General features: G+C 40.2%; 1 protein-coding gene across 3 annotated transcripts; it reads right to left on the bottom strand.

The window, feature by feature from the left end:
- Window positions 1-25,343, bottom strand: Rpi (Ribose-5-phosphate isomerase). 3 transcript variants are annotated; one of them, XM_080167315.1, is made up of 11 exons: window positions 25,211-25,343; window positions 23,059-23,129; window positions 19,086-19,171; window positions 15,727-15,808; window positions 15,013-15,069; window positions 13,208-13,258; window positions 11,930-11,975; window positions 10,730-10,782; window positions 9,894-9,960; window positions 8,962-9,063; window positions 1-321 (listed from the first exon to the last, which is right to left on the bottom strand). In XM_080167315.1, exons 1-11 carry the CDS (start codon window positions 25,326-25,328, stop codon window positions 224-226), a joined length of 831 nt encoding a protein of 276 aa, XP_080023441.1. In that variant the 5' UTR covers window positions 25,329-25,343; the 3' UTR covers window positions 1-223. The 3 variants fall into 3 exon arrangements, with proteins under 3 accessions (XP_080023441.1, XP_080023442.1, XP_080023443.1); XM_080167316.1 differs by having other exon boundaries at window positions 23,059-23,132; window positions 25,220-25,343; XM_080167317.1 differs by having other exon boundaries at window positions 23,059-23,132; window positions 25,223-25,343.
- Between the last annotated feature and the right edge of the window lie 1,352 nt (window positions 25,344-26,695).

The following is a 26,695-nucleotide window of genomic DNA, read 5'->3' as shown; positions in this document are numbered from 1 at the left end:
TTTAAAATAACATAGGTATATTAAATAAATGCTCCATTATAATCAAAATTGTATCACAAAATAAAACATTCAATTAAGATATATCCTTCAATTTTTAAGGACGAAATTCTGCGCTGGGTAACTTGAACAATAAATATGTTATGATTAAGCCAACAATTATAAAATTGACTGCAAATAACAAAACTAAACAAAGCTACGAATTCAAAATCCAAGTCTTGTACTTTTATTGAGTCTGACTGACTTTTTCAAAGACTTCTCCATTCTCTAGTCCAAAATATGCTTTCTGTGCCATGTTGACAAACAGACCAGTATCAAGAACACCTAAAATGACAACATCCATAAAAGCGAAGCCCTGAAACTGTAGGTCAAAAGGCCATTAACACTTATAAAGTGTCAGAACTGAATAATCAAAATATATAGGTATGTATTAGAGTCAAAGCAAAATTGTAAGTAAATTTGTTGGAAAACTGCTTGATGCAGGATAATGTTTATGGACATACTTACATTTTTAGGGCTTGATTATAGAGTTGCTTCGCTTATAACATTATACTTTGTTGTCCCAGGAATCAACATATCAAAAATCAGATCAATCGGATAATTAGATCAAATAAAAATTTGATGTTAAAAAAGTTAAAAATCAACATGTTTAAAATGGACGTACGTACTTTCTAAGTTTCTGGTAACGTTTATAGAGTTGCTTTGCTTTCTAACTCGTACCTAACTCCTATAGGAATCATCATGCACGGTTTGAAATCGATAGGACAATTCTAACATGCCTAAATTAACGAAAAGAGCTATCCATTACGTACGTACGTACGTACGGACGAATGGACAGACGGACCGACCCTAAATACAGAAAAGCTTCGCTTTTAAAAAGAATATAAACAGATTCTTTGTTTGATTTGAATAGTTTAAACCCTTAAGAGCAATCTAACATTAAATGTATTTTTTGAGTGTTTGTGGAAGTTAAAAGTTATAAAGGCCTGGGCTAACAAAACTGGTATCAATTTCATGAATTTTATTTTAATATTCGTTTAAAATTGTCTGTAATACGAAGCTAAACATGATTTTATTAGTATAGCTGAGAACCGGTTCTAATCCAGCGGATATTATTCGGTTTCGAAGCCATACACATTACACTGGTGGCGCCCAAAGTTTAATAAACACGTTATTGTGGTATCCGCCGAGGATAAATGGCAGACACCGGAGTTCAATTAGATTACGGCAGCGTGAACAGACGTGGACACCTTACTATAGAGAAGCTACGCTTCTCTAACATTCACTAAATAATAATCAACATCTATTTCAGTTGTCACTTTATTGAAGGTCTAAAGAGTACTAAAGCTATATACAACAAACAATAACTACACAGATAGGAGTAAATAATCATAACATAAAAGCATTATAATACATATACAATAGTCAGTTTGGGCAAAAATGATCCCCCATCCCTGGAAAGGGTGGGGGGAATTAACAATACAGCTTAACCATAATAAAGCTTGTCAGATTCAATCATTAATTTTAGGTTAATTAAATGGTTGCCGAATACCACAACTCTCCCCTCGGAAGGCTGGGGGAGGGTTTCCCTACCAGACTTCCGACAGTGGTTGAGGCCTTCGGCCCGCTCCTTAGGGCTAAGATATATATATACAAATGATAATGATTCAATGGAATCCTAGTGGTGATTTTCTTTCAGGGCTGATGGGCTCCCAACGTGGGATAGAAGGCAGAGGCTGGCTTTGGTTGGACACGTAGCTCAGCGCCGGCAGGTGTCAGGTTGGCGGGTGGCACAGCTGTTGCTGGGACGGTCAGCAGCGGGGCATTCTGGTTGTTGTTGGCAGCGGCTGGGGCACTGGCTGCCAAGTTGACCGTCTGGGCGGCAGCCTGACCTCCCGAGGGGCCGCGGGGTCTTCCAGAGGGCGGTCCTGGCCTGCCTGGGCGGTCATGCCCACTATCGGCTGATTGCATGGACACCATTTCCTCGGCTGCTTCCCGGCCGATGGGAATGGCATCCCAGTCTACTGAGAAGTCCCGGGACTTGGCATGGGTGAGCCGGGCTCTGGCCAAGGCCTTCCTGTACAAAGTTGGATGGTACAGGAACACTTGTGACATCACATTCATGGCGGCCCGTACACCTCCTTGTGCTGCTGCCAGGGAAATGATGGTCAGATCCCCCAGCAGTTTGAGGATTAACAACAGCAAGCACAGTATGGCTGCGCCATCTCCCCACTCGTGAATAGCTTGTCTGAATCCAGCCCAGACATCCAGGGCGGCCTCTCCTTCCTCCGCCAGTCGGTCGATGTTGTAGGACACTATCCCATGGTCCCCGGTGGCCGAACAGCTACCTTGCTGAACGCATGAGCCATAGGACAGGCCGGTCAGCATGGCGCTTTTATACGCTGGGAACGCCAGCAGTTGCTGCCAGTCGTTCAACTCAGCCTGCGAATACAAGCCCCCTGAACTGAAGTCATCCAAGGGTTCTGTCAGCAGCTGCTTGGGCGTATCCAGCAGGGGTGGCCTCTTCTTAGGAGCGGGGGTTAACTCTATCCAGCCTTCCTCCGCGTGCACAGTCAGGGGGTATGTGGAGGAGCAGGGAATCTTGGTGGCATGGCCGCTATACACTCGTGTCACGGCGTCTACAAATCCTGTGGGCTCCACTGGTACTTTGTCCCAACATTCCTTGCTTTCACGGACAACGTATTTGTTGCGTTGGCAGGTAAGCTGGAGCAGGACATCTCCCCTCAGCACCGAGAACGTGCTCTCCTGGACACGCACCGGGTGGGCCGGGTCTAGTTGCTGGAGCTTCCAGCAGTTGGCCGCTACTTCTTCTGCTGCTGTGCTTTTCATGCGTGTCTCCAGAGTAAATCCAATATAACCTGCATGTATCTGGGCCTGCAGGGGGACATCAACATCCCTGGCCGATACTCTGGGCAGCGCTGCCGCGGCTGGGTCAGCTGCCACGAACAATGCTGGGTGGTTGGTGGCATGGGCCTCAAAGTCACAGTTCACTATTGAGGTGGGGTTGGTCATGTTGATGAAAAACTGGGCTTGATGGTCAACCAGGAACGCATCCATCACTAGGCTAGGCTGGAGGCTGCAGATCAGCCTCAAGGGGCAATCTCTCCCCAGGTGGTCCCACACGTAGGTTGCTTCCCCAGTGATGCAAGACAGCTCAGAATGGGGACATTCTAAGGCCAGGTGGTCAGATTGGGACTCCACCCGTCCATCCTCTACTACGTAGGTCTCTTCCTTGGAGCACTAATTCATTGCGGTACAGCTGGCCCTCAAAGTGGACGTCCTCCCCTTCACAACCCACCCCCTCGGGGCTGTTGACGAGGGCGCCCACCATATCAAGGGTGAAGAACAGGGGATGGTTCAGCTGGAACGTCAGTGGCTGGGTCTTGCCTGGCAGCGTGTAGACTCGGTTCCTGGCCAGGTCTCGGCACGTTTCTGGATCGATCTTGGTTGGCCTCATGAGGGTGGGGACCGAGGTCACCTTGAGGTGACCCGATACCCCACACCTGAATGTCCACTGGGACACAGTGAGCTGGCAACTGTATCCTGTCGTCTCCCTAATCTTGACTTGCTGCAGGACGTGTACTTCATGGCCCAGGGGCACCTCCTGGTGTAGCGGTTCCGTGCTACACATCTTTTCTTTATTGTAGGCTGTGACGTGGGTGGGGTTGGCACAGTCCCACCCCACCAGGACGTAGCTGGTTGTAGGCCACACGGCTGCCAGCAGTAGTCCCCACAGGACCATCCACCAGTGTGAGAAGCTACCAGACAGCCATCTACCTCGCGCACGCGGCTGGGGATCTTCGGCTCGGGTCACGGCTGCTTCTCGGGGCTGGACACGGCTGGGCTGCTCCTGGCTAGATACAAATTTCCATTGAGCGTTATCTTTGTGTGGCCGGGGCACCCCGATACCCTCCCCAATGACAGACTGGCAGGCGACTGGCGCTTGCCTGGGTGTCGGCTCCCCTAGCCCCAAGGGGTCCCTTCCCTTGTCCATGGCATGCCCAGTGGCATGGGGCTGAAGTGCGTGTGGCACAGGCTCGCCCTAACTCACGTCCCTCCCCTGCCCTAGTAACTCAGGTGCATGTGGCACAGGCAAGTCCTTATATCCCCAAATTTCAATCTCCCCAGCCTCTGATGCAGGGGGCACAGGCAAGGCTGGGGTTTTACAATAGTTTGGATACAACACATTTGTTAAATTTAACTTGTCCTGGCTCGACTGGAAGTGCTGGGCAGCTGGGTTCCTTCGGCTGGCAGGGGGTGCTGGATGGTGTATAGTTGGGCTCTCCCTACAGGCTGGTGGCGCTGGCTGGCTGGGGGTGACGGGTGTCACCCCTTCCTCTGGGACTGCTGGCTCGTTCCAGGATCCAGGTATCTTGGTGGCGGCGACGGTTGTCGCCCCAGGCACCAGGTTGGAGGCTGGCTCGTTCCAGGATCCAGGTATCTCGGTGGCGGCGACGGTTGTCGCCCCAGGCACCAGGTTGGAGGCGCTGGATAGCACCCCCCAGTCATCGCAGGTGGCGGCGCCGGGTGGCGCCCCATACATCGACTCTGATGCGCTGGCTAGCGCCTCCTGCCTCTCTTGTTCAGCGGCCGCCAGGGCCTCCCCGTACACCGCCTCAGTGACACTGGGTAGCGCCCCTCCACTCTTGCTGGGTAGGCTCGGTCGAGCAGGCTCCATCATGTTTAGGCTAAAAGGCTGGGGCCTCAGAACTTCTGGCTCAGCGATGTTGTTGGGTTGCACAAACTCCGGCCCCAGGTGGTTGAGACTGAAGCCCAGGCCAACCCGGTTGGGCTCAGCCGCGCCTCCCAGTACGTTGATCCTAGCTGGAACGGTCCCAAACTGCGGCATCCCGTCGGCTCGGCCCGCTGCGTTGGGGGTGGCTGCTTGCTGCGGTGGTGCTGGGGGCGCGCTCCCTTCCATGTGGGCTACTCTGCTGGGCTTTCCTGGGGGAGCACCCTTGTCGGCGGTGCGCCTACGGCTGGCTACCTGGTCCCAGTCAGCTCTGCACTCGGCCGCCGTATGGCCGGCATAGTGGCAACGCTCGCACTTGGCAGAACGGTCACGGCGTGGCTGGGTGCGTCTCTCCTCTAGGCTGACTTCCATAGGCGTCGGGCAGTCTTGAGCTCGGTGGCCTTTCCCTTGGCAGCGGAAACAGCGGCCTGGAACCTTGTCATCTGGAGCGACCTTCCCCATCTGGTGGAGACCCGGAGCCAAGGCGCCAATCTCCATTGGCTCCGACTCGTCGTAATGGGGCAACTGGACGCTGGCTGATCCCGTGAGCCCGTCGGTGGCGTCCACTAGGCACACACCCTCCTTCAGCTGCTTGGTAATCATTGTGACGGTGAACATGGCTCTCCGTGTGTACTCAGGTACAGAGGTGATCTCATGACTCATCATTTCACGTTTCACATTAGCGTTACGAATGCCACGATTTAATTCGTCGACTAATAATTCGAGATCCTCATGGCTGTAGGCGTCCCTATACAAGGCACACTTTGTGGATATGTATGCTTGTATAGGTTCTGTCGAGTGTTGCCTGTAATCCCGGAACGCTTGTTTCAGCGTCTGGGATTCAAAGGCGGGACGAAATAACATTTCACACTCGGCTCGGCCTTGACTTGTTCGTATGTCAAGGCTTGGCCTGCCTCGCCAAACAGATGAGAAGCCATTTCCGCCGCTTGCCCTACCAGTGACAGTAAAAGGGCGTTGTGGCGGTTGAGGGAGTCATGGGGCGGCACGCGGTAAGCCGCCCATGACATCTCGAGTCTGCGGATGTGGGAACTCCAGGATTGCTTGGGCGGTCCTCTATACTCCGGCAGGTTACTCAGCATCAGCTTGCGGTACTCGGCTGGGGCCGGCTGAGGGTCATCCTGGAGCCATCCTGGGGCTTGGTCGCCTCCTGGCGCTTGCGGCTGCTCCATCGGGTCAACGGTTCAACGGCGGGACACAAAGTTATAAGGCAATATTATAAATGGTTTGTCACTTGAGGCTTTCTAGCCTAACAGCCAACACTGTTTTATCACTAGGTTGGTAGTTTAGTTACAAAGATATAACTTAGCTGTACTTATCACTAGTTTTATTCTGAGGTTGTAGAGTAGGCTGGTAGGGGTAGATAGCTGTTGAGGGTCTGAACTGCTGTCAGGAACTGATTTGGTTTTCCTTTATCACACTATAGATAGGAGGCAGAAGCTTGTAATTCTTTATTTTCTAAAAATACCTCTGTTAGATGCTATAGAGTAGCTCCGCTCCTGCGTGTGTGTGTGTGCGTGAAATCTCCTGTCCTTGCAGCGCGCTTATGCACCGTCAAATCCGCGCACACAGGTAAAACGCGCACTTATCCCTCAACTCGCTCTCTCATTGGTCCGCTTTGTCCGTTGAATTTTATGATATTTCCGAACTCTGTTGCACGACCCGTAAATGGCGCTCTGTGTTCCCGGTCGCTAGCTCCACACTGTGGGCGGACTTAGTCAAGTGTGGGTAGGAGGGGGGAAGCGCGTGAGGGGACGGGGTAAATCCGTCCGTTCCCCCTGTGAGGAAGGGGGAGTGCTGTGGGTTTGAGGTAACTGTGTGATGAGGTAATGGTGCCCTTTCTCCTTAATCCTAGGCTTATCTGTTATGTCACCTTGATTGTATTTCCTTCAATGGAGAGTGGGCCCCTCCCTTTCCTCTGGAATAAGGGGTGTATTTTTGTTGTGCTGTAGGCTTGGGTGGTTAGATTGTTTATCAAGGCATTGTTATATTACATCTAGATTCTATTTTTTGGCCTTATCACAATGCCTAACAGATTTGCTTACCAAACCTGTTCTATTTTTAGTTGTTATCACAATACACAACAAATCCAAGCCTGTTCTATTTTTAGCTTTTATCACAATACACAACAAATTGTTTGCCAATCCTTGCTCATAAATCTATTGTTTAACCATCACACTAGGGTGGTAATCCCTACAATGTGATATAATATCTGCTTTTCTAGATGGGTGGCTGCGCTGTAGCCTCTCAGGATACTTGGAGTTGACGTAGTTTTCTCTGCTTTGGTACACTACACTCGTATGTTGGCTCGTAGCTCGCAGCTATGTGGCGTGTTTCAGCCTATCGGCGGCAGGGAATGTCCCGTCCTGCTAGCGCCGCGTATCCGAATCCGGCTGATGGCGGCAGGGAATGTCCCGTCCTGCTAGCGCCGCTGGTTCGGATCCTGCTATCTCTTGCAGTAAATGTTGGCCTATTTTCAGCCGTTTGCACTTATTTGGCCTGTTTCAGCCTTCTGAGCGCTCAATTCTCCGTTAGATGTCGGCGCTTCTCGCGGTTCTCCGTCAAGTTTCGCTGTTTCACTCCCACAACTGCCGGATGCAGAGTTAGACCTTGCTATCCAGGGTGGGTAATTCAGGTTGCTTGTGTCAGTTTTGCCAGTTTCACTGCTGGGAGTACCTTAGCCTCAGCTGCGCGTCTGCTCTACACTTGTGGTTTGCCGTAATCTCACACAGCTGTCACCAAAAGTTGTGGTATCCGCCGAGGATAAATGGCAGACACCGGAGTTCAATTAGATTACGGCAGCGTGAACAGACGTGGACACCTTACTATAGAGAAGCTACGCTTCTCTAACATTCACTAAATAATAATCAACATCTATTTCAGTTGTCACTTTATTGAAGGTCTAAAGAGTACTAAAGCTATATACAACAAACAATAACTACACAGATAGGAATAAATAATCATAACATAAAAGCATTATGATACATATACAATAGTCAGTTTGGGCAAAAATGATCCCCCATCCCTGGAAAGGGTGGGGGGAATTAACAATACAGCTTAACCATAATAAAGCTTGTCAGATTCAATCATTAATTTTAGATATAGGGAGGGGGTCGGCAGACCCCTTCCCCAGGACTCGGGGGAGGGCCGTTGGCCCTTCCCCGAACCCCGGTCAGGGGTGCCATAGGCATGGCTCACGGTTGCCGAATACCACATTATCTAACTCGTTACCTCGAAAACTTTGGGGACATTTATTAAAATTTTTCCATATTTTTTAAAAGCGAAGCTTTTCTATAATTCGGGTCGGTCCGTCCGTCCACCCGAGACAGATTTGTATGTGATCTAATTATCCAATTGATCTGGTTTTTGGTTTATTGATTCCTTGGACAACAAAGTACAATATTATAAGCGAAGCAACTCTATAATCAAGTCCTAAAATGTAAGTATGTCCATAAATATTACTCTGTATCAAGCAGTATTTTAAACAAATTTTCTTACAATTTTGCTTCGACTCTTATACAACATTTATATTCTGGTTAGTTAGTTCTGACACTATACACGTGTTAATGTCCGTTTGTCCTACCGTTTCATTGCTTCGCTTTTATGGATGTTGTCATTCTTGTTTTAACAAAAATTCAATCTAGAGATAGAGTAATTATCCTTCTCATTGAATATAGGGATGTATATCAATTTATCTTACTTTGTCTTATCCCTTAAGATCCAGGGTTGTCATATCGGTTTAGGGGTGAGAAAAAAGGGAGGGGTTTAAAAGAGAGGGGGGGCTATTTTTTGTGTAACATTAACTATTATATAAATAAGTAAGCTTTTTTTGTATCTAGAGAAGGATTTCGCTATATTCAGGGTTGTCAAATTTGTCGGTCCTTTTGGGCAGATATAGGCACCCCCCGTTATGGGGGGTTAAAAAAAGGAGTGGGCAAATAAGAGGTATGATTCTTCTTTCCCAGTGGAGCTTTTATAGGTCCTGAGATGGTTTTTGGCTATTTTATTTCTAATAATAAGTCTCGGTATGGTTTTAGGCAATTTTATATGCTTTTTACGACATTTGCCCAAAAAGGGTGCCCTAAACCCTTTTGGGCAATTGAGCGGCCCGTTATCGAAAAAAATGCCTAATATGACAACCCTGTTACAATTCCTAGGTAATATGAAGGGAGGACAGGGGAAGCAGACCCTACCTGGAATCAAAACTATCTTGGTATTAACCTCCTGCCAGTCCATAGCCTTCTCTCCCCAGTACCAATCCAGCAGAAAGTTGGAGTTGTCAGTCACTACAGGACCTGTAAAATAAATTATAAGTCTGTGGTTAAGATTATTTTAGTTGAAATCATTCTCTTTGAGTAAAAATGATAAGCATTCCAGCAGAATTTTGTTTTCTCCTACGAATAATGGTTTAAGACCTTCAAAGAAAGACATATAAACAACGTTATATTTGATATTTTACTGTACTCATTGAAAATGGACAGGCATCTATCAAGTGGGATTATTATGATAGGGAGGAAGGAATATTGTACTGAGGTAACCTCCCCCAAAATAGATATAAATCTGATGAGAATCTGATATAAAGCTTTATTGTAAATGAGAACCATATAAGTACAGCGGTGAGCTAGATCTTAAGCTACAAAAGGGGCGCCGTGGCTCAGTGGTAACATACTGAACTACAATGATGAGAGTTCGAGTTCAATTCTCCGTGTGTTGACTCGAATTTCTCATTCGCAATAATAATCACGCAATTTCCCCTGGTTGTGTTAGAAGGAGATTATTGGGTAAGTTTGGATGCTCAATAGTCACGTACATAATATCAGTACTATCCTTAATCCAAGCTCCTCTGAGGAGAGCGTCATTCATTACGGTGACTTTAATTGGGACACCTGCCATACTAGGCGAGGGTGAGGTAATAATGAGTAGCTCTCATGAGACAGCGGGTCAAGTCATAATGTGCTTGAACGTGGAGCTTGATAGCCCTAGTGGCTAGACAAAAGTGTCTCAGCCTACTCCATGACTACTCAGGCCCAAACCCTAAGAAACTATCATCTATGGCTAATCAATCAATCAATCAATCAATCTTAAGCTACACACAGACAGAAAAACAAATAGACAGACATATTACCTGCTTTAGCTTTGGCCATTCTGAGTTTAGCTTCGCCTCCTAATTCACTTTCAATCTTTTGTTTCACCTGAAACAATTAAAATAGACCAAAGGTAGATACAAAAATAAAAATACACAAAAAAATATTAAACTTACACCCAGCATCATATCTCCAACTAGCGGCTACGCCCCTAGAGGCCTCTAGGGGCACTTGAGGAGGAGAGAGTCGAATCTAATAACCCAATTTCTTTTTTTAGATTTTAAAAGAAAAAGTAAAAAAATTTTTGGGTGGGGCGAAATTTTTTTTGGGGGGGAGGGATGGTGCCCCCTTCCCCCTCATTTTTTATTTTAGTTAAAAAAAATCGGGGGGAGGGGGGATTTTTCTTTTTTTGGGGGGGTTGGGGATGTCCCACCCCTCAAGAAAATAGTTATAAACCTTCCCGGGACCTATGAGAAGCTACCCTGTTAAGTAGAACCCGATCGGTTCAGCGGTTAGCGAGATCCTTCGGTACAGACACACAAACACACAGACATCCTGTTACTTTAGTATAAGGATAACGTATAAAAATGAAAAAAGAACAATAAACTATAAATCTTTTGATTTTTCTGAGAAACATTTCTCATAGAAAAAATGCAATAATAGTTATTTCTCGCATCGTATTATAAACGGCTTTCCGCGGATATAGAATAAAAGGGTTTTTAGCCTTGAGGTGCCGGCTAAAAAAAACTGGTTTTAATCTTATGATTGTACATTTTTATATTCGTAGAAAGCTGGATATGATACGATGCTAGACATAGTTTTTTCGTATGGATGATAACCGGTTCTTATCCACCGGATTCGAATGAATACGAGAAACCTGTTTCCATGCAAAGGGTACAACTTCAATGGGCACATACTTCCATTGTTGACCTAAAAAAACAGAAGTTTAACATTATTCAGTATAGTTGAACCGATGACAGTTGGCCAAAAAGTTCTTAGTGGATTGTGTTTGTTTTTCAATTACATGTCTAGGTGTGTCCAGCAAAGTTAGGGCACTGCAGGTTTATGCCCCACGGGATGTCGCCCGCAGTGCTTAGTCAAATACAAATAAAACTATTACCCCTTTAGTTTTGATTTCTTTTAAATTCAGCGCTTTTAGGGAAGGCAACAAACAAGTTTAGATCGCACAAATTCATGCGTTCTATCCGCATAGAAAATAAAACCTTTTTTTAAAGCACGAGCTTTATAAAGAAACTAGCGGCTTCGCCCCTAGCCTCTAGGGGCTTTGCCCCAAGAGGTTTTATCAAACTAATTTTTCGTGTTTTAGATTTTAAAGAAATTTTTTTTTTTTGGGGGGGGGGGATTTTTCATTTTTTGGGGGTTAGGGTTGCCCCACCCCCAAGAAATAGTTATAAACCTTCCCGGGACCAATGAGAAGCTACTATGTAAAGGAGAACCCGATCGGTTCAGCGGATAGCGAGATCCTTCGCTACAAACAAACAGACAGACAGACAGACAAACAAACATCGTTCTACTTTGTATTATAGATTAAGTAGGGCTGGCAATCCAAATCCGCAATCTTGGATTATTAATTTTCATGACTTAAGTAGCACATAAAATATATTTTTTTTAAATATGCCAATAATAACTAAAAACGTATTTTATTGTTTCTTAACTACAAGAAAAGTGGTGGGTAGCATCCCAAGTTTTTGTATTTTATTTTGACTGTTGCTTTTCATGCTTATTTATCCGAAAATCTGGCCCAAAAATTGGGCGAATTTTCAACCCTAGAAAAAGTATTATTGCAGCGTGAATGGCAAACAAGTGATCCTGTTTATAAAGCCAGAAATTCACATCTTGTTTTTCTGGCAGTGTCGGAATGACGTTATGTCCTCAGGAATGATGTTATGTCCTCGGGAATGATGTTATGTCCTCAGGAATGATGTTATGTCCTCAGGAATGATGTTATGTCCTCAGGAATGATGTTATGTCCTCAGGAATGATGTTATGTCCTCAGGAATGATGTTATGTCCTCTGGAATGACGCGATTCAATTTACATGAAAGAGTAAATCTTACCTAACTGAGATGAATTCTTTCTGTAATCTGCTATTACAACAAACTCCTAAAAATATAAACATAAAAAATTAATTACCTATCAAATTTATCGAAGTGCGAAAAATTTACTTGAAAAACAATTATATCCTTATACTAAAGTAACAGGATGTTTGTTTGTCTGTGTGTGTATCTGTGTATCTGTGTGTCTGTACCGAAGGATCTCGCTAACCGCCGAACCGATCGGGTTCTCCTTAACAGGGTAGCTTCTCATAGGTCCCGGGAAGGTTTATAACTATTTTTAAGGGGGTGGGACACCCCCAACCCCCCCAAAAAATGAAAAATCCGCCCCCCCCCCCTCATAAAAAAAAAATTTCGCCCCCCCCAAAATTTTTTTTACTTTTTCTTTTAAAATTTACAATAAGAAATTGGGTTATTAAATTTGACTCTCTCCTCCTCAAGTGCCCCCTAGAGGCCTCTAGGGGCGTAGCCGCTAGTACTAATTATACTATTATATACCAAATAAGGTAAATTCCAATATTTCAATAAATATTTGATTATATGTTTTAGTAGATAGTTTCACTACTTGTCTTTCTGAAATTCGACATAAGTTTTTCTCTGTGCTTATTTTAACCATAGTTCTTTAGGGATAGGAAAAGTGGCGATATATATCTACAATGATCATAAACCAAAAAATAAGGGGGGTGGGGGGGAGTTCTGACACATTTGCGTAAACCTGGTACATAGGCTTTATCATTGGACTGAGAGGATAGGTTATTAAAGATAAAATCATTCTTATATGATGAATTTTCCCAAGTTTTAAAGATTTTTTTGGATAGGCCTCCAGGTGCCGGAGCTCCAGGCCTCCAGGTGGTCTCTGTAAAGGTAAAAACGAAAAAAAAAATTAAGAGTTAGAAGTCAGCTTATGAAACAAAATACCTATGCATGTTTTTTTTTTTAAATATGTGAATAAATTCAAAAAGAAACATATTTTGCATATTTTGAGGCCTGGAGCTCCGGAACCTGGAGGCCTATCCAAAAAATCGTAAAACTTGGGAAAATTCATCATATAAGAATGATTTTATCTTTTATAACCTATCCTCTCAGTCCAAAGATAAAGCATATACCACGTTTACGCAAATGTGTAAGAACTCCCCCCCCCCCCTTAATAAATTTTTTGAGCCAACGACGAAGGTAACATCTCTACGAAATTTTGGGTACCAGTGTAATTGTATTCTACAGTTAATTTCAGTTTCCCTTTGTGTTCTAAAAGATTCTGTTTTTGATGATAAAAAAATGTACCTTGCTAAATGCAGCCACAATCTTCTCTTGGGTCAGACAACCGCCTCCACCCTAGTAAACATTTATCTTTTTAACACTGGGAAAATATTTTGTACCTAGATGAAATTTTGAAATGTTTTTCGACATATCCTACATACCTAGCATTTTAGGTGTACCATCATTTCTGCCCAAAGTATCACAGTATCAAATAATCAGAACCCAAATTGATGATTGTAATCTAGCATGTTATTTCCATTTTGCTTTGGCTAACGTTCATCGTTAACCTCCCCCTCAAAATTATTTTAGATGTCTGTCTTATGGAGCAAAAGGGGGGGGGGGGGCGGGGGATTAATGCAACCATCTCGTAATCAGTGAGCAAATGGCACTTTGAATTCGATTTTCCATCTGAAATTTTGCGTGAGTAGGTAATCCTTGGTAGGTCTATTTTTCCTAAATCGAACTGTTTCGGTACAACGGCATTTGGCTGGCCGTTTACCAGATCTTTACGTACAGACGTACAAAACCTGCTACTTCCCACAAGAGACAAAACCAGCATAGTTACTAATACAATTTATTGTATGAAAACGGTCATGCTGAAATAGAAAATAACAAAATTAATAATCAAATATTAAAATGTTAAATACATGATAAAATAAGTCTTGTAAAAGAGAATAAATCTTTTCTTATTTGGAACAATCGTCTTTTTTTAATAAAGTAAATATTCATTATGAGAGGTTGCGTGACTTCGAAATTATATTTTAAAATATATAAAATGCTAGGGTTACTTTTTGCTTAAAATTAATCAAAATTAAATACGAGTTTGAAATTCATAAACAAAATCATTATAGACTACGATTAAAATATTCTGATACAAAATAAATTAATTACTTGGTCTAATTTAAGTAAAAATGAAAGATTAATTTGCCGTCTTTAAAAATTCACTCCATTCCATTAAAAATGCTTAAAGAAAGAATTCTTACCGAAGTTTTTGTTCCTGTAAAGCCGGGAAGCACTCAAAGGTATTTTTCAGTACGGACAACACCACAATTCTGACTATACATGGTTTTTTATCACGCAGATAATCCGCACATTTTGAAAGAAAGATTAAAGATGGCTACGCTCGCTTTGTTTATGGTCCATGCGCAAGCATTGTTTTGAATGCCGCGTCCAATTATGAACATTTGAATCTCACCGCTTTCCAAACTGACATTAATGATAAGGAAAACAAAAGGATAAAGGTTCGAGTTCACAAACGCATCACACTATTATACTTCCAATACACGAACAAAAAGTTGGAAAAGTAACGGCTAACGGCTGGCGGCTCAGTCGTTTTCCCATTTTTTGGATATTTATATTGCAAATAAGTCACGAAACCTTTCTCCACATAATACTCTTTTCTATTCCAAAACGCTATCAAACGGTTGTTTTAAAAAGTTGATTCCTACGTAATTAATGATGGATTTACCCTGAAAATAGGAAAAAAACGACTAAACGGCTGAGCCGCCAGCCGTTACTATTCCAACTTTTTGTTCGATTTAGGAAAAATAGACTTACCAAGGATTACTCATGCCATTTGCTCACTGATTTCGAGATGGTTGCATTAAAAAAAACCCTCTTCCTCTATGACGAAAAATATCTCTTTAAATATTGGTGTAAAAGTTTGGGCACTGCTAGTTTGTACTGGCAAATCATTTTTAATTGAAGTCTTTGATGTTTTTTTTAGATTATACTAGGCGCTTTCTTAGATAGGCGTTTTTAGGAGATATATATGACCCAACCTAAAGTACCCTTCCTCTTTGTGACATGGAGAAATACTTTTTGTTTACCTTGATGAGGGTAAGGTTGTCGTCTGCTTCATCACAGCCATCAATTGTTATATCAACCTTAACAAATATTTCATTAATCGAAATAGTATCGCAGCTACTCTCTAACTAGGGTATGTCTGTCCGCCCGGCCACTCACTTTGTATGTATAAGTAGTAATATTTACAAGTTTCATGAATTTTGTGTTAAAATCGAAATATTATTTGGATGTTGCACTAAGTTTTCATGTACTCTTATCAAGTAATACTGGTATTATCCTCTTAGAAATTTTTTTTTTTCAATTTTGAAAATTTGAGTACCCCCCCCCCCCAAAAAAAAAAAAAAACTAACAATTCTGGCCGCAGCGCTCGTCTCCCTAGCCTATAACCTAACCTAACCTAAACTAAAATAGTTGTTCGTTGTCGGGGGGGGGGGTATACTCAAATTTTTAAAATTGAAAAAAAAACGCCGTAATACTCACAGCTGGCTAAAATAACAATATTCCCCAACCGCCCCCTTTATCCTAACCCCTCTCCAACTGGATGAACGAACTGGTCAATAAATGAGGTCCATAGTAGCAACCTAAGTTGACGACAAATTCTACCCTGTCAATATCCACGTATTCTATAAGGGTACATTATTATCAGGGATTTTTTTGTAGAAAACTTTGAAAGGTTTCGTGATTTTTTGTAGAATTAATTGATAGAAAAGCTACCCCTGCATTATTATCAATATAACCTGAGATTCTCTCTCTAAATCAGTGAGTATTAGACCAGCATCGAGTATGAGTTGACGCGCCTGAAAGCTCGTCGGAACACATCTAAAGAAGAAAAAATAATAGGGGGAATAGCCAGGAATCTAAAGGGATAAGAAAATCGCCGATAAATTGAAGTACATCCCCAATGATGATACAAAAAATTACCCCTTCTCTAAATTGAATTAGTGGTTGAACTAACCAATCATAATTTAAAAATGTCCCCAAAGTTGTTAAACAACGAATAAGAGTTTTTATTTTAAAACTTTTGGGACTAATGTAATAAACAGCCAAACGTCCCCTCCCCCTGTTATAGTACGATTGCATTTTTAAACCTTCCCTTGACCAATTAGAAGCTTTACTGTAAAGGGGATCCATATCTGCTAAGCGGATAGCGAGTTACTTCGCTACAAACACACACACACACACAGACAGACTTACATCCTGTTACTTTTATATAAGCGATCGATTGCAAAAAAAATGATGGCAACAACCATAAGTAGCGAAGCACCAAAAAATCAAAAATAGACAAACGGACAAAGTGAGTAATAAAGCAGATGTTCAGAAGTAATAAAAAAGAAATATAATGTGATAATCACACGTCACCTTTATGCAACAAGGATGACAACATCCATAAAAGCGAAGCACTGAGACGGTGGGACAGACGAACATTAACACTTGTATAGTGTAAGATAATCAGAATATAAATGAATAAGAGTCGAAGCAAATTTGTAAGTAAATTTGTTGAAAAACTGCTTGATACAGGATAATGTTTATGGACATACTTTAACTTACATTTTTAGGACTTGATTATAAAGTTGCTTTGCTTATAATATTGTTCTTTGTTGTCCCAGGAATCAATATACCAAAAATCAGATCAAACGGATAATAAGATCACATAAAAAGAGGGAGGTCATTTTCTAGTAAATCCAGTAAAGGTGTGTGTTATAAGGCCTAAAAATAGTAGTAGAACGATAAGGTGCTCTATATATTTGTATTCTCTATTGAATAGAACAATAGGGAAATTTTTTTTTTTTTTTGATAATCGTACCTGGAATATCTTTAAAAAATACGAAATTTCTATCAAACGCTTTGTTTGGCTCAAACTGACAAAAATTTAAAAAAATATAATTATAATAATAATGTTTTCTATAGGTACAAGGTAAAGGTTAAGAACAATCTATACCACTAAACAAAGGAAGAAGCCATTCTTTACAGGTTGATTTATTCAAGGTGACAAAAATTAGTTTTATGTTTGTGGAATTTCATGTTTGTTTGCTTTGAAGTAGAAGGTTTCAATGTGCATTGTTTCATTTCAATTTCACTACAGTGATTAACTACATTTTAGAACATTTTTTTCTGTAAATTAAACTTTCATTATCAAAAAACGCTTGTTTTTCAACTATATTTTGGTCAATCTTTATTATAAAAAAAGATATTCTGGCTTTAAAATAGGATTTGAAACTAAAAATGACATACTACACAACAAGCAAAGAAAGAATATACGACTTAAAGAAACCTTGATGAAAAGAAAAGACAATTTATACATTTAGATAGTCCATATGACCCCATTTTTCATTAAACTTTATAAGGTATTTTTTTAGACCTAATAGTAAGGAGGGGCATTATGTTTGCGCCACTGAAGTTAATAATAATAATTATTTCTTAAATGACGATAGTCAACATATTTCCTGGGTAAATATTCTGGCTTTTAATAATACAGATAACCTAGAGACATATTGTCTAAATCAGCCAATACTAAAGGTACATTCAATGTATCTCATTGATTGAGACATTTTTACAGATATTGGTACCTACCTAAGGGCATATTTTTTTATCTAGTTCGTATTATGAGACATCTAAAAATTGTCGCTTATCTTGGGTAAATTATTCATATAATGTAGAGCATATGACAAATCATATAAAAAGTCAGTTATGAATAGTTAAATTTCTTTTAATAAAACTAGCCTAAATTATATCATTGAATAATTTCATCGCAAATAATGCCGGACGTTCCTCTTTTATAACTAAAAGTATACAAAGGTTTATGTCTAAAAAAATACCTTATAAAGTTTGATGAAAAATGGGGTCATATGGACTATCTAAATGTATAAATTGTCTTTTCTTTTCATCAAGGTTTCTTTAAGTTGTATATTCTTTCTTTGCTTGTTGTGTAGTATGTCATTTTTAGTTTCAAAGATTGACCAAAATATAGTTTAAAAACAAGTTAGTTTTTTGATAATGAAAGTTTAATTTACAGAAAAAAATGTTCTAAACTTCTAAAATGTAGTTGTTCGCTGTAGTGAAATTGAAATGAAACAATGCACATTGAAACCTTCTATTTCAAAGCAAACAAACATGAAATTCCACAAACATAAAACTAATTTTTGTCACCTTGAATAAATCAACCTGTAAAGAATGGCTTCTTCCTTTGTTTAGTGGTATAGATTGTTCTTAACCTTTACCTTGTACCTATAGAAAACATTATTATTATAATTATATTTTTTTTAATTTTTATCAGTTTGAGCCAAACAAAGCGTTTGATAGAAATTTCGTATTTTTTTAAGATATTCCAGATACGGTTATCAAAAAAAAAAAAAAAATTCCCTATTGTTCTATTCAATAGGGAATACAAATATATAGGTCACCTTATCCTTCTACTACTATTTTTAGGCCTTATAACACACACCTTTATGGGATTTACTAGAAAATGACCTCTCTCTTTGTTGTTAAAAAAGTTGAAAAATCAACATGTTTAAAATGGACGTACGGACATTCTGGTAATGATTATAGAGTTGCTACGCTTTCTAAATCGTACCTAACTTCTACAGGAATCACCATGCAAAGTTTGAAATCAAATCGATAGGACAATTCTAACATGCCTAATTATCTCGGACGGACGTATGGACGGACATACTCTAATTATAGAAAAGCTTCGCTTTAAAAAAAATATTTGTCTTTTGTATTAAAACCGACGGACCAAGTTAGTTATATTCTACATACTCAATAGCAAGAATATCTTAACCAAAAAAAAGCGGGAATAGTTCCTTTCGTAACCTCGCCCCATAAGTGGCGATTCATCGTATTTTTAAAATGGCTTTTTATAGGTTATTTTAGGTTAGGTTAGGTAATATTGGGTTAGGTGATTGTCCCACGGGCCACAGGGTTAAGTAATTGGCCCCGCAGGGTTAGAGCCCCCCGCATGGGCTAGAAATAGGAGAAAAGCTACTGTGAAAAATACGAAAAATCAACCCATAAGGTGCGATGTTACGAAAGCTTTATATCTCGAATAGCAACCAAGAAAATGAAATTACTCTTTAAAATATCGTCTTCCATAATGTACCTAATATTAAGATCTTCTTCCTGTGCTCGTTGTTTGAGTCTATCTACAGCATGAACAATCGTCGACCCAGAACCAACTCCAACAACCTAAAAAAAAATAACTAGGGATGGCAATCCGTCAAATTTTTGGACCGGATTCGGATTCTTACAAGAATCCGTCCAAAAAAAGGCGGATTCCCGCGGATTCCGGATTCTTATTTTCGGCGGATTCCGGATTCTAGCAATATTTTAAAAGGCTTTTTTTAGAAATTAATAAAGGGGGGGGGCGAAAGTGACACTTTTTGAAACCAAAACTAAGAGTCAACAAAGGAACTCAACTAAAAAAAGGGTTACAGGTCTGAGATTTTGCATGGCAGTTGCTTTATAGGGGTACAATATGGAACTGTGAAGAAACGGCGGCGCAACCGCCGAAAACCGCCGTTTCCCGCCGTAATTTTTGTTGCCTTTTCTCGGCAGTTTTCGGCGGTTGCGCCGCCGTTTCTTCACAGTTCCATATTGTACCCCTATAAAGCAACTGCCATGCAAAATGTCAGACCTGTAACTCTTTTTTTAGTTGAGTTCCTTTGACTTTTAGTTTTGGTTTCAAAAAGTGTCACTTTCGCCCCCCCCCCTTTAGGTGCTACTTATGTCCTAAGAATTAATGTTCTTGGTGTTCTCTATAATTCACTTTATAGAATCGAACCAGATTTTAAAAGATATTATACATAATGATGGTGATCTTAGCCTTTAAAAAGGCGGAGTTGAAAGAAAAAACTCAAGACGTTAATTTTATCCTACCAATTAAGAATCCAAATCCACTATTAAAACGGATTACGGATTCGGATTCCAAAATTGGCTAAAAATTAGGCGGATTTCGGATTCCGGATCCCGGATTCGGATTGCCAACCATAATAATAACAATAATAAACGGTTTCACTCATGTTAAATCCAGGGATGGTAATCAAAGGCACAAAAACTAAATTCGTATTCTGATCGGATTAACAAATATTGCATTGTCAGATTAATCCTAAACAGATGCGGATTCATCCTAAACAGATGCGGATTAATCCTAAACAGATGCGGATTAATCCTAAACAGATGCGAATTCATCCTAAACAGATGCGGATTAATCCGGCTAAACATCAAAATTTTCGCGGATTTTGGATTCTGAGTGTTGCTCCAAAAATTGACGGGTTAATCGAAAAGGGATTGCCATCACTGATTCCATCAGGAACCAGGGGTGTATATTCTGCACAATATTAATTTTTTTCCACTGCTACAATTTTTTTCATATTTTTCCCACTTAGTTTTTTCTACCAAGGAGGATGAAAAATAGAAAAATATTTAAAGAACTCTATATTTTATCCATTTTATCCCCCCTCCCATATTTTTTAGTTTTTTTTCACCTAGTAGGAGGGGGGGGGGGGTAGATATACCACACTTTTCTGGGATCTTGCTGAGTCAAGTATCAACTGTTGGGAATATCAAAGGATGACTCCATGCAAAATTTTAGCCGGATCCGGCCAAAACCGGCCGTGAATTTTATGAAAAACCGTTTTTTTCCGGTTTTTAAGGGGTATCTGTAAATCGATTCAGCTGGAGCAAAACCGGTTGGAGGTACAAAAAATTTTACTTTACATGAAATTTAGCCAATGCAATTGCCTACAAAAATGTACTTCATCATCAACTTGATTGGACAACTCTTTCCCCTCCTAAATGTCCATTAAAACCTCGGAAACGGCAAAAATCGCCAAAAATCACGCATTTGGCGGCGAATAACGGCTAAACGGTCAGCCGGAGGCGAATGAAACATAAATAAAGAAATGTCCGCCTCAAAATTTGTTCAACATCAAAGATATGCTTGAAGTCTCTTAAACGACTCCTTCCCCTCCTTTAAGGGGATAAACTGAAAAAACGTGATTTTCAAAAGTATGCCCACTTCGTGGGTGTGGGGGGCACTGAACCCGTCACCCCAGGGTCACCAAATATAAAGTCTAGGCAGCCCACAATGCTGAATTTTCACCAAGTGAAAGTCTTGTGTCATTATCTCTTATGAGAAAAAAGTTATTAATTAATTAAAATTTCAAATTGTGATTTTTTGATGGATTTCTTTGATGAAATGACAGGCTGGTCAATTTTTAGGCCATTTTTTGCGGTTTTTGGGCCGTCACGCCCAAACGGTTTGAGATAATCTCACGGGACTTTTAGCCCGACCTAAGTCTGGTTATTTGTGAGGTCTAAGAAAAAAAAAATCCCGGATTGGATGAAGCACACCGTCCCTGTGCGCCGTCAAAAATCGCTGGTTGGCTCATTTTGCCCCCTCAAACCCTCACCGCGTGCCATTTTTCTGTGTAAAGATTATAATTATAATCTTTTGCATAAGTCTGATTTATTTTCCTAGACCTCACAAATAACCAGACTTAGGTCGGGCAAAAGGTCCCGTGAGACTATATCAAACCGTTTGGGCGTGACGGCCCAAAAACCGCAAAAAATGGCCTAAAAATTGACCAGCCTGTCATTTCATCAAAGAAATCCATCAAAAAATCACAATTTGAAATTTTAATTAATTAATAACTTTTTTCTCATAAGAGATAATGACACAAGACTTTCACTTGGTGAAAATTCAGCATTGTGGGCTGCCTAGACTTTATATTTGGTGACCCTGGGGTGACGGGTTCAGTGCCCCCCACACCCACGAAGTGGGCATACTTTTGAAAATCACGTTTTTTCAGTTTATCCCCTTAAAGGAGGGGAAGGAGTCGTTTAAGAGACTTCAAGCATATCTTTGATGTTGAACAACTTTTTGAGGCGGACATTTCTTTATTTATGTTTCATTCGCCTCCGGCTGACCGTTTAGCCGTTATTCGCCGCCGAAGGCGTGATTTTTGGCGATTTTTGCCGTTTCCGAGGTTTTAATGGACATTTAGGAGGGGAAAGAGTTGTCCAATCAAGTTGATGATGAAGTACAATTTTGTAGGCAATTGCATTGGCTAAATTTCATGTAAAGTAAAATTTTTTGTACCTCCAACCGGTTTTGCTCCAGCTGAATCGATTTACAGATACCCCTTAAAAACCGGAAAAAAACGGTTTTTCATAAAATTCACGGCCGGTTTTGGCCGGATCCGGCTAAAATTTTGCATGGAGTCATCCTTTGATATTCCCAACAGTTGATACTTGACTCAGCAAGATCCCAGAAAAGTGTGGTATATCTAGGGGGGGGGGGGGATTGGAAAAAATGTTTTCAGTTCTCTTAATTTCTGCATTTTTTCCTCAAACCACAAATTTTTTATCTCCCCCCCCCCCCCTTGCAGGGTCAATTTTGCAGAACACACCCCTGTCAGGAACACTACCAATTTATAAACAAGGATGACAACATCCATAAATATAGAAACACAATACCTAATCATTGAATTGACAAACAGACAAAATGATTTACAGTGCAGATGTTCAGTTATCATAAAAGGTAAAAGAAAGAAAAAAAATCACGAAACCTTTAACATAAGGTTTAATTATCTTAAAGGTCCTACGACAAACGCAGGGGTCCCAAACGTCGGAGTGGACACTTAACCTAACCTAACCTATTTTAGACCATCTTATAGGTTTTTTAAATGCCTAACCCCTGCGGGGGGTTTATTTGTTCATTCATATCTTAACCTAACCTAATCTGTAGAGAAATACTTAATAAAGTTAATATTTCAACACTCCTGCGTTTGTCCTGGAACCATCTTAAAGCCTGAAAGACAGACAGGCAAAACAATGCATAGACTAGATGTGGACAATGACATGTCGTAGGAATTTTCACTGAAATTTTCAGTTGTCTATCTTCAATAACAGTTGAGAAAATTTCCCAAATAGTGTTACGGACTGACTGAAAGACAGACAAAGTGGATTAAAGAGTAGCTACGTTACTGGGAGGAATGTATATGCTATTAGGATAAGTTAAGTAGGTACCTATTGAAAAATACACTATTTTGATCAGGAATTAAAAAAGGTACCTGTCCTTTTTTGACATGATTATCGACTGCTGCAAAAGCTGCCTTTCTCTTGGCGTCTTCTACACTCATTTCTGAAAATAGTTTTACGTTAAATACTCCTTAGCAGAGTTTCGGATCCGGATCCGCAAGGATCCGCATTTTTTTGAGTCCAAGGATCCGGATCCGGAAAAATCTACCTAAACTTATATAAAATCTCAGACATTCTCTTGATGTGAGCCAATCTTTAAGGTTTAGGTTCAGACTTGAAAATTAAAAGTATTTTTGAATTCGAATTAAAGAATAAATATTTTTTAAAATATTTGGTGATTTTATTTTTATTGTCAAGGATCCGGATCCGGATTCGCACTGACCAAATTTGGAGGATACGGATCCGCATACAAGCATACAATCAATGCGGATCCGAAACACTGCTCCTTAGGAATTAACATAAAATATTTGACAAGGTTCATGTCCATAAGAAGCGCAGCATTGGTTGATAACAATAGCTTTATGAGTAAAGAGTAGTGAACAGTTATTTCTTTCATCGTATTATAAACGGCTTTCCGCGGATATAGAATGTACAATTATAAGATTAAAACCAGGTTTTTAGCCCCGAGATGCCGAAGGCACGAGCTAAAAATACTGGTTTTAATCTTATAATTGTACATTTCTATATTCGTAGAAAACTCGATATAATACGATGCTAGACATAGTTTTTTCGTATTGATGAGAACCGGTTCTTATCCACCGGATTCGAATGAATACGAGAAAAAAATTTTAAAATTATTCACAAAACATCACTAAATAATTTGTACTTTTACATTGCAACATACGTATGAACGGACAAGCCCTGATTAAAGAGTAGCTGTGCTTTCCTACTAAAACTGAGATATGATAAGTAAAACTAAATAGATGTTGTTTGGTTAAAACCTTAATTAAAGATTGTTCACTAAAACCAGCTACACCCAATGTCATTATTTCAGGACTTGAGTAAAAACTGGATTGTTTTATAGCAAAGCAATTCTATGATTAACATAGTCTGTTTGTCTGTATGTACGGCTAAAGAGAAACGTGAGTTTCTGCGCTTCTATTTAGTTTGTCAGCATTGCTAAGAGTCATATTTAAAGGGGAAATATAAATTAAACGACTACTTGTAAAGATACTAGCGGCTTCGCCCCTAGCCTCTAGGGGCTTTGCCCCAAGAGGTAATCAAAAAAAATTAAGGTGAAAATCGTAAAAGGACCAAGGAAATCTCCTGCAAAAAAAAAAAAAAAAAATGGGATGGGGATTTTTTGTTTTTGGGGGGGTTGGGGGTGTCCCACCCCCCAAGAAAATAGCTTAAAACCACCACAGGACCAGTATGTATATTCCCTGAAGAGTAGAATCCAATCGGTTCAGTGGTTACCGAGATCTTAAGCTTCAGACGGACGGACGGACAGACATTATTCTACTTTGTATTATAGATATGGCTGACTTTTGTTAGTCCATTTTTTTTTACTTTTTTTGGTATTTTTAAAAATGATTTTAAATTTGTGCTTGACAACTTAAAGAGGTTGTCATCCTTATTCCATTAACAAAATTAAACAATATCAACTAAATCACAAATCAATGTAATTTATGTTTTTTTAAGATCTAAACAATAGTCAAAATTCTTGTATATTGGTATATTCACGTATGACCTTTATGATCACTACTAAATAATAAAAATAACGAAGGAGAACTAATCAGGGGTAAAGGAATGGGACAATGAACTACAAATTAATATACACCAAAACTCTTTTTATGTATTTTGTGACTAGTAAATAATGAAGAAAAAAAAATGTTGTAGATGAATTTTAGAGCCATTGTCTTCTCCCTCTCCCTGAGAAATAGCACAACCATGACGCTTTTACACGCCCCCACTCCTGGTGACCAGTAATAAAATGCCGTTTCTGAAAGTCGTACGCGGTCATACGCATTGTTGGAAGGGTGACGCAAATTAGAGATATCAGTTTTTGCAATTTGAGAAAAATTCATCTTCATGTCATAGCGAATTAGCGAGCATCGTTTTTTTTTCTTATAGAGAAATATGTAAATCAATCGCGAAAACTGAGATCTTGCGTCACCCTTCCAACATTGCGTATGACCGCGTAAACCGCATTTTATTACTGATCACCCCCCACTCCTCACTCACCTGCTGCTGCTGCTGCTGCTACTGACGCAAATTGTGCGTACGGTGGTGTGGTTTTGTATAGACTAGCACTGGAGATAGAGGTGGTGGTTAGTATCCTTAGCAACTGCTGGTGCCGCATGTTTGATCAATTATTGTAAACCAAAGATTACGTTTTTATCAGGGATCTACAGGGAAAGGACAACAGCCGATAAATTGATGTACATCCCCAATGATGATACACAAAATAACCCCTTCTGTAGATTACAATATGTAGTTGAGACGTTTTTTTAACGCTCTACTTATTGAACCAACCCAGCTTATACCAATAACGAAATTTATTCGGGGAAAAAATCACGAAACCTGTTTTTCATCTGTCGTTGGGGGGCAACACATCGTAAATATGCTAATATGCTGACCTAGTCATACTTTAATTAAAACTAGCGGCTACGCCCCCTTGAGGCCTCTAGGGGCACTTGAGGAGGGGAGAGTCGATTTTGATAACCCAATTTCTTATTTTAGATTTTAAAAGAAAAAGAAAAAAAATTTTTTGAGGGGACGAAAAAAAATGTTTGGAAGGGGTGCCCCGCCCCCTTCCCCCCTAATTTTTAATTTTAATCAAAATAAATAAAAAGAATTTTTTTGGGGGGGGATTTTTCATTTTTTGGGGGGTTGGGGGTGTCCCACCCCCCAAGAAAATAGTTATAAACCTTCTTGGGACCTATGAGAAGCTACCCTGTTAAGGAGAACCCGATCGGTTCAGCGGTTAGCGAGATCCTTTGGTACAAACAAACACACAGACATCCTGTTACTTTAGTATAAGGATATTTTAATGGACTTCTCCCATTAAAGCATAAAATATACATTATTACAGACACTTTATATTTTGCGTAAAAGTTTTTCTCGTATTCATTCGAATCCGGTGGATAGGAACCGGTTCTCATCCATACCAAAAAACTATGTCTAGCATCGTATTATATCCAGTTTTCTACGAATATAGAAATGTACAATCATAAGATTAAAACCAGTTTTTTTGCCGGTGCCTCCGGCACCTCTGGGCTAACTAAAACAAGTTTTAATCTTTAGTTGTACATTCTATATCCGCGGAAAGCCGTTTATAATACGATACGAGAAATAACTAATACCTACTTATTATGTGCTTTCTGAAGATTAAATAAAACAAGTATGACAACATCCATATGGTATGACAGACTGATTATAGAGATACTTTGCTTACAATATTGTACCTTATTGTAATAGGAATCAGTACTCAAAAAATAACATCAATCGGATGATTATATCACATAAAAAATTGTTGCTAAAAAAGTTTAAAATCAACATTTTTAAAATGGACGTACGGACATTCTGGTAACGATTATAGAGTTGCTACACTATCTAAATCATACCTAAATACAACAGGAATCATCATGCTAAGTTTGAAATTGATAGGACAATTCTAACATGCCTAAATTAACGAAGAAAGCTATCCGTTACGGACGAACCGACCGA

This window comes from Acartia tonsa, chromosome 7, assembly GCF_053477335.1.
Source record: "Acartia tonsa isolate MP-2025a chromosome 7, ASM5347733v1, whole genome shotgun sequence".
NCBI classification, from domain to species: domain Eukaryota; kingdom Metazoa; phylum Arthropoda; class Copepoda; order Calanoida; family Acartiidae; genus Acartia; species Acartia tonsa.
The sequence above is the reverse complement of the archived record's forward strand: the minus strand, read 5'-3'. Positions and strand labels throughout refer to the sequence as shown.